At 41.8% G+C, this 14,482-nt stretch overlaps 1 protein-coding gene across 1 annotated transcript; it reads left to right on the top strand.

Annotated features, from left to right (window-relative positions):
- The first annotated feature begins 10,552 nt into the window (after positions 1 to 10,552).
- On the top strand, positions 10,553 to 12,075 carry LOC127314501 (BTB/POZ and MATH domain-containing protein 1). Its single transcript, XM_051344973.2, has 2 exons — positions 10,553 to 10,705; positions 10,832 to 12,075. Exon 2 carries the CDS (start codon positions 10,833 to 10,835, stop codon positions 11,937 to 11,939), a length of 1,107 nt encoding a protein of 368 aa, XP_051200933.1. The 5' UTR covers positions 10,553 to 10,705; position 10,832; the 3' UTR covers positions 11,940 to 12,075.
- Positions 12,076 to 14,482: the final 2,407 nt, after the last annotated feature.

Genomic DNA, 14,482 nt, shown 5'->3' with positions numbered 1-14,482 from the left:
TTGGTGGTTAACATGATCTCATGGTCGAAGGATTAGGTTACTATGTATTTCAGAGCTTACAGCAAAACAAACTTAATGACTTGAACTTATTGATATACTTACTATGTGTGTGTGTGTGTCCATCACATCAAATGTTCATGATCAAGAAACCATGATCATCAATTAATCAACGAGCTAGTTAAACAAGAGGCTTACTAGGGACTCATGTTTGTTTACAAAACACACATGTATTATTGTTTCCAGTTAATACAATTATAGCATGAGATGCAAACATTTATCATAAACACAAAAATACAATAATAACCACATTATTATTGCCTCTTGGGCATATCTCCAACAGTTTCATCAATATTATATTACTTATGAATTGTTTTATGTCCACTACACAATATGAGAGAATAGACAAGGGAAACCATGCCGGTCCACTTTGTACCATAAGAAACAACTTTACAACCCCATTGCTATCATTAATATTTTCTACATTAATTAAATTTGAATATACAAAAATACTTTCACTATTAGCAAACACAAATCAAAACCCAAAGAGACCTTCGTAGTATTGTTTTTTTACTTTGCTGGCCTTGTCATAGATTGTTTTACTGTATTTATTTATAAGTTATTTCAGTTTTACTAATACGAAACCTTGTGCTTGATAACCACATGGTGGAGTTGAGGACTGATACGTCTCCGACGTATCGATAATTTCTTATGTTCCATGCTTGTTTTATGACAATACCTATATGTTTTGTTCACACTTTATGTCATTATTATGCATTTTCCGGAACTAACCTATTGACGAGATGCCAAAGGGCCAGTTGCTGTTTTCTGCTGTTTTTGGTTTCAGAAATCCTAGTAAGGAAATATTCTCGGAATCGGACGAAATCAACGCCCAGCATCTTAGAATTCCACGAAGCTCCCAGAACACCCGAGAGCCATCAGAGAGGGGCCACAGGGGGCCCACACATGGTGGCGGCGCGGCCCAGGGGGGGGGGCGCCGCCCTAGTGTCTGGTGGCCCCACAAGCCCTCTGACGTCGCCCTTCCGCCTACTTAAAGCCTCCGTCGCGAAAACCCTAGACGAATAAGCCACGGTACAAGAAACCTTCCAGAGCCGCCGCCATCGCGAAGCCAAGATCTGGGGGACAGGAGTCTCTGTTCCGGCACGCTGCCGGGACGAGGAAGTGCCCCCGGAAGGCTTCTCCATCGACATCACCGCCATCTCCATCAACGCTGCTGTCTCCCATGAGGAGGGAGTAGTTCTCCATCGAGGCTAAGGGCTGTACCGGTAGCTATGTGGTTAATCTCTCTCCTATGTACTTCAATACAATGATCTCATGAGCTACCTTACATGATTGAGATTCATATGAGTTTTGTATCACTATTCATCTATGTGCTACTCTAGTGATGTTATTAAAGTACTCTATTCCTCCTCCATGATGTAATGGTGACAGTGTGTGCATCATGTAGTACTTGGCGTAGTTTATGATTGTGATCTCTTGTAGATTATGAAGTTAACTATTACTATGATGGTATTAATGTGATCTATTCCTCCTTTCATAGTATGAAGGTGACAGTGTGCATGCTATGTTAGTACTTGGTATAATTGTGTTGATCTATCATGCACTCTAAGGTTATTTAAATATGAATATCGAATGTTGTGGAGCTTGTTAACTCCGGCATTGAGGTGCTCTTGTAGCCCTACACAGCTAGTGGTGTTCATCATCCAACAAGAGAGTGTAGAGTGGTTTTATTATGTGATCAATGTTGAGAGTGTCCACTAGTGAAAGTACGATCCCTAGGCCTTGTTTCTGAATATTGCAATCATCGCTTGTTTACTGTTTTACTGCATCTGTACTTCCTGCAATATTACCCACATTAACTGCACGCCAGCAAGCACTTTTCTGGTGCCGTTACTACTACTCATATACATTCATACCACATGTATTTCACTATCTCTTCGCCGAACTAGTGCACCTATACATCTGACAAGTGTATTAGGTGTGTTGGGGACACAAGAGACTTCTTGTATTGTGGTTGCAGGGTTGCTTGAGAGGGATATCTTTGACCTCTTCCTCCCTGAGTTCGATAAACCTTGGGTGATCCACTTAAGGGAAACTTGCTGCTGTTCTACAAACCTCTGCTCTTGGAGGCCCAACACTGTCTACAGGAATAGAAGCGCGCATAGACATCAAGCACTTTTCTGGCGCCGTTGCCGGGGAGGAAAGGTAAAAGGTACTCACACGCTGGTCCCATGTAACCAAACACTTTTCTGGTATCGTTGTGAGTGCTCGAAGCTATTTCCTTTAGATCCTGCAATTGCATCTTTTTGTTTCTTGTTTACACTAGTTAGGCATAATGGAAAACAACAAAAAAATAGAGAACCTTATGAACTTTATCTTGAGTTAGGACATGAGGTGTTTGAAGAGAAAATTAAAAAACCCATGGAGCTTTATATGCATGCTAATGGCAATGTTATTAGTATGAATGCTTTGAACACCATTGTTGCTAATGCTATGGAAAATTCTAAGCTTGGAGAAGCTGGTTTTGATGAGCATGATATTTTTAGTCCCCCAAGCATTGAGGAGAAAATTTACTTTGATGATACTTTACCTCCTATTTATGATGATTATAATGATAGTAGCCTTTTGGTGCCACCTACTATGGAGGATAAATTTGATTATGATTACAATATGCCTCCTATATTTGAAGATGAGAATAATAATGATAGCTTCTTTGTTGAATTTGCTCCCACTACAACTAAAATTGATTATGCTTATGTGGAGAGTAATAATTTTATGCATGAGACTCATGATAAGAATGCTTTATGTGATAGTTATATTGTTGAGTTTGCTCATGATACTACTGAAAGTTATTATGAGAGAGGAAAATATGGTTATATGCATCTTAATAATATTAAGTTTCCTCTCTATATGCTGAAATTTTTGAAGTTACACTTGTTTTATCTTTCTATGCTTGTTGCATTATGCTTCATGAACTTGTTTATTTACAAGATTTCTTTTCATAGGAAGCATGTTAGACTTAAATTTGTTTTGAATTTGCCTCTTGATGCTCTCTTTTGCTTCAAATACTATTTCTTGCGAGTGCATCATTAAAACTGCTGAGCCCATCTTAATGGCTATAAAGAAAGAACTTCTTGGGAGATAACCCATGTGTTTATTTTACTACAACACTTTGTTTTATATTTGTGTCTTGGAAGTTGTTACTACTGTAGCAACCTCTCCTTATCTTTATTTTATTGCATTGTTGTGCCAAGTAAAGTCTTTGATAGTAGAGTTGATACTAGATTTGGATTACTGCGCAGAAACATATTTCTGTCTGTCACGAAATTGAGTCGTCCCGTCTGTAGGTAACTCAGAAAAATATGCCAATTTACGTGCGTGATCCTCAGATATGTACGCAACTTTCATTCAATTTGAGCATTTTCATCTGAGCAAGTTTAGTGCCCCAGAAAAATTCGTCTTTACGGACTGTTATGTTTTGACAGATTCTGCCTTTTATTTCGCATTGCCTCTTTTGCTGTGTTGGATGGATTTCTTTGTTCCATTAACTTCCAGTAGCTTTGTGCAATGTCCAGAAGTGTTAAGAATGATTGTGTCACCTCTGAACATGTGAATTTTTGATTATGCACTAACCCTCTAATGAGTTTATTTCGAGTTTGGTGTGGAGGAAGTTTTCAAGGGTCAAGAGAGGAGGATGATACAATATGATCAAGAAGAGTGAAAAGTCTAAGCTTGGGGATGCCCCCGTGGTTCATCCCTGCACATTTGAAGAAGACTCAAGCGTCTAAGCTTGGGGATGCCCAAGGCATCCCCTTATTCATCGACAACTTATCAGGTCACTTCTCTTGAAACTATATTTTTATTCGGTCACATCTTATGTACTTTACTTGGAGCGTCTGTTTGTTTTTACTTTTGTTTTGTTTGAATAAAGTTGGATCCTAGCATCCTTGTGTGGGAGAGAGACACGCTCCGCTGGTTCATATGAACACATGTGTTCTTAGCTTTACTTTTAATGTTCATGGCAAAGGTTGAAACTGCTTCGTTCATTATTATATGGTTGGAAACGGGAAATGCTACATGTAGTAATTGGTATAATGTCTTGAACAATGTGATACTTGGCAATTGTTGTGCTCATGTTTAAGCTCTTGCATCATATACTTTGCACCTATTAATGAAGAACTACATAGAGCTTGTTAAAATTTGGTTTGCATGATTGGTCTCTCTAAAGTCTAGATATTTTCTGGTGAGGGTTTGAACAACAAGGAAGACAGTGTAGAGTCTTATAATGCTTGCAATATGTTCTTATGTAAGTTTTGCTGTACCGGTTCATACTTGAGTTTGCTTCAAACAACCTTGCTAGCCAAAGCCTTGTATCGAGAGGGAATACTTCTCATGCATCCAAAATCCTTGAGCCAAACACTATGCCACTTGTGTCACCTACTACATGGTATTTCTCCGCCATTCCAAAGTAAATTGCTTGAGTGCTACCTTTAAAATTTCCATTCTTTATCTTTGCAATATATAGCTCATGGGACAAATAGCCTAAAAACTATTGTGGTATTGAATATGTACTTATGCATCTTATCTCTTATAAGTTGCTTGTTGAGCGATAACCATGTTCCTGGGGACGCCATCAACTACACTTTGTTGAATATCATGTGAGTTGCTATGCATGTTCGTCTTGTCTGAAGTAAGGGCGATTTACCATGAGTTGAATGGTTTGAGTATGCATATTGTTAGAGAAGAATATTGGGCCGCTAACTAAAGCCATGATGCATGGTGGAAGTTTCAGTTTTGGACAAATATCCTCAACCTCATATGAGAACATTATTTGTTGCTAAATGCTTATGCATTAAAGAGGAGTCCATTATCTGTTGTCTATGTTGTCCCGGTATGGATGTCTAAGTTGAGAATAATCAAAAGCGAGAAATCCAATGCGAGCTTTCTCCTTAGACCTTTGTACAGGCGGCATAGAGGTACCCCTTTGTGACACTTGGTTAAAACATATGTATTGCGATGATAATCCAGGTAATCCGAGCTAATTAGGACAAGGTGCGGGCACTATTGATATACTATGCATGAGGCTTGCAACTTGTAGGATATAATTTACATGATACATATGCTTTATTACTAGCGTTGACAAAATTGTTTCTTGTTTTCAAAATAAAAGCTCTAGCACAAATATAGCAATCAATGCTTCCCTCTGCGAAGGGCCTTTCTTTTACTTTTTGTTGAGTCAGTTTACCTACTTCTTTCTGTCTTAGAAGCAAACACTCGTGTTAACTGTGCATTGATTCTTATATGTTTACCTATTGCATTCATAATATTGCTTTGCATTGACAACTATCCATGAGATATACATGTTACAAGTTGAAAGCAACTGCTGAAACCTAATCTTCCTTTGTGTTGCTTCAATGCCTTTACTATGAATTTATTGCTTTATGAGTTAACTCTTATGCAAGACTTATTGATGCTTGTCTTGAAAGTACTATTCATGAAAAGTCTTTGCTATATGATTCAGTTGTTTAATCATTGTCTTTATCATTGCTTTGAATCACTTCATTCATCTCATATACCTTGCAATAGTATGATTAAGATTATGTTGGTAGCATGTCACTTCAGAAATTATCTTTGTTATCGTTTACCTACTCGGGACGAGTAGGAACTAAGCTTGGGGATGCTGATACGTCTCCGACGTATCGATAATTTCTTATGTTCCATGCTTGTTTTATGACAATACCTACATGTTTTGTTCACACTTTATGTCATTATTATGCATTTTCCGGAACTAACCTATTGACGAGATGCCAAAGGGCCAGTTGTTGTTTTCTGCTGTTTTTGGTTTCAGAAATCCTAGTAAGGAAATATTCTCGGAATCGGACGAAATCAACACCCAGCATCTTAGAATTCCACGAAGCTCCCAGAACACCCGAGAGCCATCAGAGAGGGGCCACAGGGGGCCCACACGTGGTGGCGGCGCGGCCCGGGGGGGGGGCGCCGCCCTAGTGTCTGGTGGCCCCACAAGCCCTCTGACGTCGCCCTTCCGCCTACTTAAAGCCTCCGTCGTGAAAACCCTAGACGAATAAGCCACGGTACGAGAAACCTTCCAGAGCCGCCGCCATCGCGAAGCCAAGATCTGGGGGACAGGAGTCTCTGTTCCGGCACGCTGCCGGGACGGGGAAGTGCCCCCGGAAGGCTTCTCCATCGACATCACCGCCATCTCCATCAACGCTGCTGTCTCCCATGAGGAGGGAGTAGTTCTCCATCGAGGCTAAGGGCTGTACCGGTAGCTATGTGGTTAATCTCTCTCATATGTACTTCAATACAACTAGCTTGGTGGCCCGCGCATTTGCGCGGCTAGGTTATGCATATCATGATATTTAATTCTCCATTTGGCCCCATTTACTTACTCCATACCATAAGGTTGATTGGCCTTGCTTTGCCTCTGCTCTGCATAAAGTAATTCGGACCAGAGGTAGTGCTATTGTTCACTCAAGTATTTGGGTCTAAGAGACCATAGTTTAGTGTATTGGGTTGTGGCTAAGGCCCTTTTTTGGAAGAATAATAGTCTAATGTTATTTGACTTTCATGTGTCATTCTAATATTAAATTAAACTTTCCTCCATATCATCTAGCTTTGAACTAATTATTTTTATATAATTATATATGAATAATTATAAATGAACAAATGTCTAATATTTAAACAATGTATTCTCTCTTCCTCCCGTGTCAATGGTCGCAAAGTAATTATGTTTTTAATTTTGCAATATCATGACTTTATATGTTTGCACATATCGTCATCTTAACTCGTAATATTGTGTTGGTCGCTTGCTCTTCTAGTGAAATCAATTATTAGTTCATATTCATTGATAATTTCTAAAACGCTATCCTTTACTCGATTTCATTATATCATGTGCTTTCTTATTGTACCAACGTTTTGTCGTAGGACCCTATGTACAAATGCCTCAGTTTCTTGGTTCCAACCTTCAGTATTTTGAACTGGTTTTGTTCTTAAAATACATGATATATTCACTTTCGCATGTAAAGCACGTCAACATCCTATTGTCCATTCATCCTACATGATGCATCGTGAATATGTCATAGCACCATGAATGTCAACTTATGCACGTCTTTCCTCGTTTTGTCGAGACCATGTGCATAGATACCTCTAATCAATAATTGCAAGATGATTGTTCTTGGTGATTCAGTTTCATATTTTGGTTCTAAAAGTGAATTTCTTATATAAATGCAATCTATATTTTGTAGTATATTATAATGTATTCCTAATTTGGAGTATTTACTGATTTCATATGGAGTCAGTTTCATGCTCCATCTGCCTTATTAGAGTCTATCCGCAGTAGAATTTGAAAATAGTATTGAAACTATATTATGAACCTAAATTTGCATCAGGTAGGACAGCCATGAGGTGAGATTTTCTTAGGCAATAGATGTCTTGTGCTAACAATTAGGCATCATACAGGTTATTTTCGTTCTAGTACATTAAGAGTATTCTGTTTTAGGAACTGAGCCTAGCTCATTTTCTTAGATGAGAGCATGATGTACTTGTATTTTGTATTTTAGCTTATATACTACTACCTGGAATGCACTACATGAAAGCTTATTAATGATTTTCACTTGCCTTAGCTGCTACGGGAGACATGGCAGCATATTGAAAGCACATACCGTCGACCATCCTTTTCTCGCGACCCAGCTCTTCTTGCCCGTACCTATATTAGCTCAAATATTAGCACTGTGCTTCAAGGAGGCATAGCACCATCGCGACGGAAGTCTTTCTTCAACAGTTCCTGATTATTTATTTTCTTCAGTCCACTATATCTCTTGCAGCAGGCAAGCGCTGGGAGAGGAATCAGACACACCATTCATTTTTAGAAGACGATCAACGCAGTAATTGCATACATCTAGCTGTTGATGCGGTCGGGTCGTTCTTCCTCCAATTCACGGTGATGCAGTCATGCAGGTGCTTGCGACAACAGCTCGAGCGACGAACGTTGGTGTGGCTGATGCCTATGCATTGGGTCGTATTTCTTCAGTTCATGTTGATGCATGTGCTCTCGACAACAGCTCGGGCGGTGGCCATTGGTGCGGCGATTGCGCTTGACCAGCATGTTTCGGCATCATGCCGGAGGCATCGTGACTTCCACCAACGCAGTACGCCAGAGGGAATCGGAGTCAATCTCTTCTGCGCCTGATACTTCAACGCTATACCATGATCGAGCAGATGAAAAAACAGAGAGATCGGAGATCAGTTAAATACATGCATGTTGAGTCTCTCCAGAACAACCCGGCCGTCCGGACGCGATGGCAAACTGAGATGCAATCGCTAGCTTGCGATGCACCAACTGTTTGTCCTTGAATAGGAAACCTAGACCACTGGATAGCTCGCTCTAGAACCACCGAGCCGGCCGGCCGCCATGCCCACCAAAGATGACGACCTCTAGATGGTTGCGACTGGATTGCAGGGTCGATAAGCCGCTGCTCGATGTACCCTCAGTAGCTGCCGTCGTCGCTGCTCGATGTTCCCGACCATCCATTGCTGGTCCTGAGATGGGACGGCGGCACCGTCGCGTGTCTGCTGATGGTCGAGCTCCATGTCGATGTGGAGGCGGCGGATTTGATGTGCGATCGATCTCCTTGGAAGTTCTATATGTCCCAAGCCTGACCTAACACGGCAACCAACCGACATGGCGTTGCTATATAGATCTGACCCAACACGGCAACAAACGGACTTCAATCGGGCTGTAAATCTAAACCGTTCCTTTTACGTTGCTTAATCGGAGCCGTTATTTGGTTGTTGTTTTAATAATATAATAGATAGATGATCTCATGACCTGCCTTAGATGATTGAGATTCATATGAGTTTTGTATCACTATTCATCTATGTGCTACTCTAGTGATGTTATTAAAGTACTCTATTCCTCCTCCATGATGTAATGGTGACAGTGTGTGCATCATGTAGTACTTGGCGTAGTTTATGATTGTGATCTCTTGTAGATTATGAAGTTAACTATTACTATGATGGTATTAATGTGATCTATTCCTCCTTTCATAGTATGAAGGTGACAGTGTGCATGCTATGTTAGTACTTGGTATAATTGTGTTGATCTATCATGCACTCTAAGGTTATTTAAATATGAATATCGAATGTTGTGGAGCTTGTTAACTCCGGCATTGAGGTGCTCTTGTAGCCCTACATAGCTAGTGGTGTTCATCATCCAACAAGAGAGTGTAGAGTGGTTTTATTATGTGATCAATGTTGAGAGTGTCCACTAGTGAAAGTACGATCCCTAGGCCTTGTTTCCGAATACTGCAATCATCGCTTGTTTACTGTTTTACTGCATCTGTACTTTCTGCAATATTACCCACATTAACTGCACACCAGCAAGCACTTTTCTGGTGCCGTTACTACTGCTCATATACATTCATACCACATGTATTTCACTATCTCTTCGCCGAACTAGTGCACCTATACATCTGACAAGTGTATTAGGTGTGTTGGGGACACAAGAGACTTCTTGTATTGTGGTTGCAGAGTTGCTTGAGAGGGATATCTTTGACCTCTTCCTCCCTGAGTTCGATAAACCTTGGGTGATCCACTTAAGGGAAACTTGCTGCTGTTCTACAAACCTCTGCTCTTGGAGGCCCAACACTGTCTACAGGAATAGAAGCGCGCGTAGACATCAAGGACACAAGGCAATTACTTTTTTTTGTAGGTTGCTTGAAGATGAGAAGCAAAAGATAATTCCAAGCCGATCCTCTAAGGATTCGGTATAAACCCTCGAGTCACTCATGTGGGAAAAAGATGCTTGCTACAACACTCTCCACTTGGAGTCCCAACGAGTTGGTACACATGGAGTTGTTGCCATCAGGGTGGCGGTGATGATGCCGCATCGGCAGCAGCGTGGCGGTGGGGCTTTGCCCCGGCTACCACGTCCGGTCGGCACCCACCATTGGCAGTGGAGGAAGCCCTCCAGGTGGCTACGCTATTGCCGACCTCCGGTGCCAAGTGGTATGGTGTTCTTCTGCTACTGCGTCCGGTCAGCTACCGTCTACGGCACTAGAGGTTGTTCCCTCCAGCGTGGCCATGTTACTGCCATTCTCGGTCCGGCCTTGCAGCGTTTGCCATGGTGAGACGACGATGGTGCAAGATCGTGGTGGCACATGTTGGTGGGCGACAAGTATGGTCGAGGCTGTGGTTTTTAGGATCGGGAGAAATCCTCGTCGGTTCGACCGATACCGACGTGGTGACGCCTGCGCGCACCGCCCTTCCTTCTTGAAAGGCGTCGGGCATCATCATTGTCGCAATTTTCTTCTTGAAAGTGTTGCTTGGTATACGTCGATTCGGTGACATAGAAGCGCGGTGGAATTCTTCGAAGGGTGCAACGGCTGCGTGTGGTGATTGCTTTTATCAATCTGGTGATGCTTGATTCGATTTACTATTATATGTGGGGTGATTGCTATATTAATATAGCGGGGAAATTTTCGCAAAAAAATAAAATATAGCGGGGAAATGTTTTGAGGAGGAGAAGGCTGACACTGCCAAGCGCCTTGTCACAGGGAAGTTACCTCGCCTTGCCCTCGCACGCCTCACCGGAAGTTCCCACCCAACCCTGCGGACGCATCCGCCGCCGCCGCCGCCGCCGCCGCCTATCTTCTCCCCTTCCTCCAAGGTTCGTCCCTATTCTCCTCCTCCTCCTCCTCCTCCTCCTCGTCTTCTTTGAGAAAGCAGTCCGTATTTCCTTCATTTCTCAGATCCGCACTATCCGTTCTTAGAACTTACCCATGGTTGCGGACAGGATGGGGTCAGCATCCAAGGGGACGGCGCCGGGGTGCACCGCGGAGAAGGTGACGGTGTCGCGGTGCTCCACGCACAAGGAGAAGGGGACGCACATCTTCGAGATCGCCGGGTACAGCCTCAAGAAGGGCATGGGCGCCGACAAGTTCGTCCGGTCGGCCACCTTCACCGTCGGCGGCTACGACTGGTCCATCAGATTCTACCCCGACGGGACCGCCGAGTCCACCGAAGGGTGTATGGCGCTCAGCCTCGAGCTCATGAGCCCCAACGCCGAGGCCCGGGCCATCTTTGATTTTGGGATCGCCAAGCACAGTTCAGGGCTGCTTAGCACGACCTTCACCCAGCAGACCAAGACCTTCAGCTCCAGGACCAAGAGCACTCGTCAGTTCACCCTCTACATAGTCAGAAGCAGCTACGAGACCAAAGCAACAACGTACCTTCCCAACGATCTCCTCCTCATCAAATGCGAGATCGGGGTGATCAAAGAATCTCAGCTGAACGGGACCGTGGGGAGGTCCGAGATCGAGGTGCCGCCGCCGGACATCTTTGACCACCTCGCTAAGCTGCTGGAGGCTAAGGAGGAGGCAGACGTCACTTTCAGCGTTGGAGGGGAGACCTTCGTGGCGCACAAGATCGTGCTCGCCATGCGCTCGCCGGTCTTCAAGGCGGAGCTCTTCGGGCCGATGAGGGAGACGAGGACGAGCCGTCCTGTGACCGTAGAAGACATGCAGCCTGCCGTTTTCAAGGCCTTTCTGCATTTCATCTACACGGATTCCTTGCCTGACCTGGATGATCTTCAAGGTGATGATAAGTACGAGATGATCCGGCATTTACTGGTCGCTGCAGACAGGTACGCCATGGACAGGCTGAAGATGCTATGCCAAAGCATCCTTGGCAAGAATCTTGATGTGAACAACGTGGCAACTACACTGGCTCTAGCTGATCAGCATAACTGCGACAAGCTTAAGGATGTTTGCGTTGAATTCCTCGCCTCTTCAGATAAGATGGATGATGTGGCGGCAACCCAAGGTTATGAAAGTCTCAAAAGATCTTGCCCCTCTGTCTTAATAGATGCTTTGGAGAAGAGAAGAAGGACTCGTGAAGCATAGATGAGCACTAGGCGTTTTGCAAGCTAAAAGAAACCTCATAAGCTCGCTCAACTTGTTGAAACTTATTTTCTGCATCAGCATCACCTTTATTTGTATCGTTTTCGAAATGAATGGATGGATGGAGCTTCTTTGCAAAGCCTTTAGGAGAAAGCATGTGTAGAAACTATAAGATGACAAGGTAACTTGCATGCCATAATATAATGAACCTTCTTACATTGTTGTGTATATAGAAAACGTGCTATTTCTACAACAATGTTATCTATAAGTTAGGATCAGTTTTTAGTTAAACACGAAATCGATGAGACTTCAACTTATCCATAACAGTATGTCAAAGACCTGAAGTCGTTGTAAGCTAAGTATATTGATTGGGTAGTGAGATATTATGGTAATAGCTTGCTAGTTTTCCTAGAGCAGCCCAGGTTAACTAAAATCTGGTACATGTAGGTGTTAAGGTTTTTTTTATGTTAAGCACACCATTTATAAAGCTTTTGATACTCGAATATTATAACATCATGCCGTGGAACTGTCATGGTCTCATCTATTGTAACGAATTAATGCCAGATGACAACAGCATATCGTTGAGGGAACATGAACATAACAGCGTACATAGCAACTGCTATCATATTGTTAATTGTGTTTCTTTGAGAACTGAAGATTTCACGTCGTATACAATCTGGCAAATTATTCGGTGTCAATAAGCGTGAATTCATCCGCATATTATTCATATTTTAGAAAAATTCTTATATGATTAAACGATTGCGCATATAACATTTCATGAAATAGATATTTTTTATTGATCCACTGCAACCTTGGTCATTTTTATATTTTTCTGGGATACTACCGAACATTGCAAATCTGTACTGACTTGGAAGATAAAATTTACAGTATTTATTTGGCCACCTCACAAACTGTTAAATTTCAAGTAAGCATCTTAGTCCAAAAGCCAAACTTGGTTTAAATTATGTACATCGAACTGAGTTTGTTTTACTACTGTAGTTTGGTGTTGATATGAGTTATTAGCCTATTAGGCGACTCAATATTTAAGGACCAATTCAGAATAGTAGCTAACCATTAAGCATTTTATTCGCTAGCAAGCACGAATCTTCACGCTAGAAATTATGAAGCTTGGTATAAGCTTGAACAACGTTATACCTGACCTGAACCTCAAGAGTGCCGAGCTTACAGTGGCAAGATGCTGCTGCTCTCAGTTTTGAGGTTATCTTTATCCAACAACATACACCCCTTATGAGCATTAAAGAATAACACCAAATGACCAAATATTAGGCATCTTTTCACCAGGAAGCACAACATATAAACTCTACTGTCTTGGTATCTAACATGGTATGCATGCGAGGAAGCTCTGTTTAATTGTTTCTGTAATTAAATATATGTTCTGAAGAAAATAACTTTGTTTTTTTAATCTGAAATCTCCGTGGCATGATAGCTATGGTTATGTTCATCATTTAATAAGTTCTGTAATAGGAACACCAGAAGAGAAGTTTAAAGTCCAGCTTAATTTTGGTTCACTTCAAAATTATGCTGTACCAAATGCACCTGTTTTGTTCAATTAACATGAGCACCGCCCAGGACGACGTTGTTGAATGTTTTGTGGCACTGGCTACATAAAGTGAAGGGCTGAACAGATATTAAGTGAGTCTTGATGCTTTTTGCAGGTTTGATAACTCAAAAGGTCCATTACTGGCACATTGTCCTTTAACCTGACCGGATGAACCAAGGGTAACTATTTATCGAGAATTTTTCAACTGTAGATGGGTAGGTTTTAACTAGTTAATAAGGTTGATTACTCGACCATGAAGAGTTGAATGAACCTCTTTTTATTCTTATATTCCTCTCTCAGCTATAATGTACTGCCTCTTATCGCTTTTAATCGACACGCCGAGTGACATGTGTATGCATGTATGGGCTGGTGCCGACGTCAATTAAAACCGATCAGAGGGAGTATTAAGTAGTTGGTATGTAACTATGTACATGTAGGAATGTGGGTGCTTTATTCAGGTATTTACTTATCTATACTGTAACACATGAGTTCATACTTGGTTGAGTTACATACAAAACTAAACTGCATTCCTCGTTGATTAACCAAAACCAAGATGCCATTCATGGGAGGAAGAAGCTCTATTTCATTTCTGTAATTAAATGCATGATCTTGAAGGAAATAAGTTTCTTTCTGAGACCTATCTCTATAGCATGATAACCATGTTATACAGTTCAAGAAATAGCCACTGGTTTCCTGGTTATGTTTGCCATTTGATAACTTATGTCACAGAAAGAACAGAAGAGAAGTTTGTCCATAAATCCAGTTTCAGTTTGGTGCATTATAAAATTATGCTGTAACATATACTGCTGGTTCTGTGTTTTGTTCAGTTATCATGAGCAACGCCCAGGACGACATTGTTGAATGTCGTGGCACATAAGTGTTCGTGTAAATCTAAATTTTGTCTCTCTTAGATTTCAGCATTGTATCAATGCAGTGGCGCTATATTGTACTGAATGCAGTATTTTATCTCTGCTTTGGCTGCAAG

This window comes from Lolium perenne, chromosome 7 (genome assembly GCF_019359855.2).
Source record: "Lolium perenne isolate Kyuss_39 chromosome 7, Kyuss_2.0, whole genome shotgun sequence".
NCBI lineage: Eukaryota > Viridiplantae > Streptophyta > Magnoliopsida > Poales > Poaceae > Lolium > Lolium perenne.
This window is presented reverse-complemented; position numbering and strand designations above follow the sequence as displayed.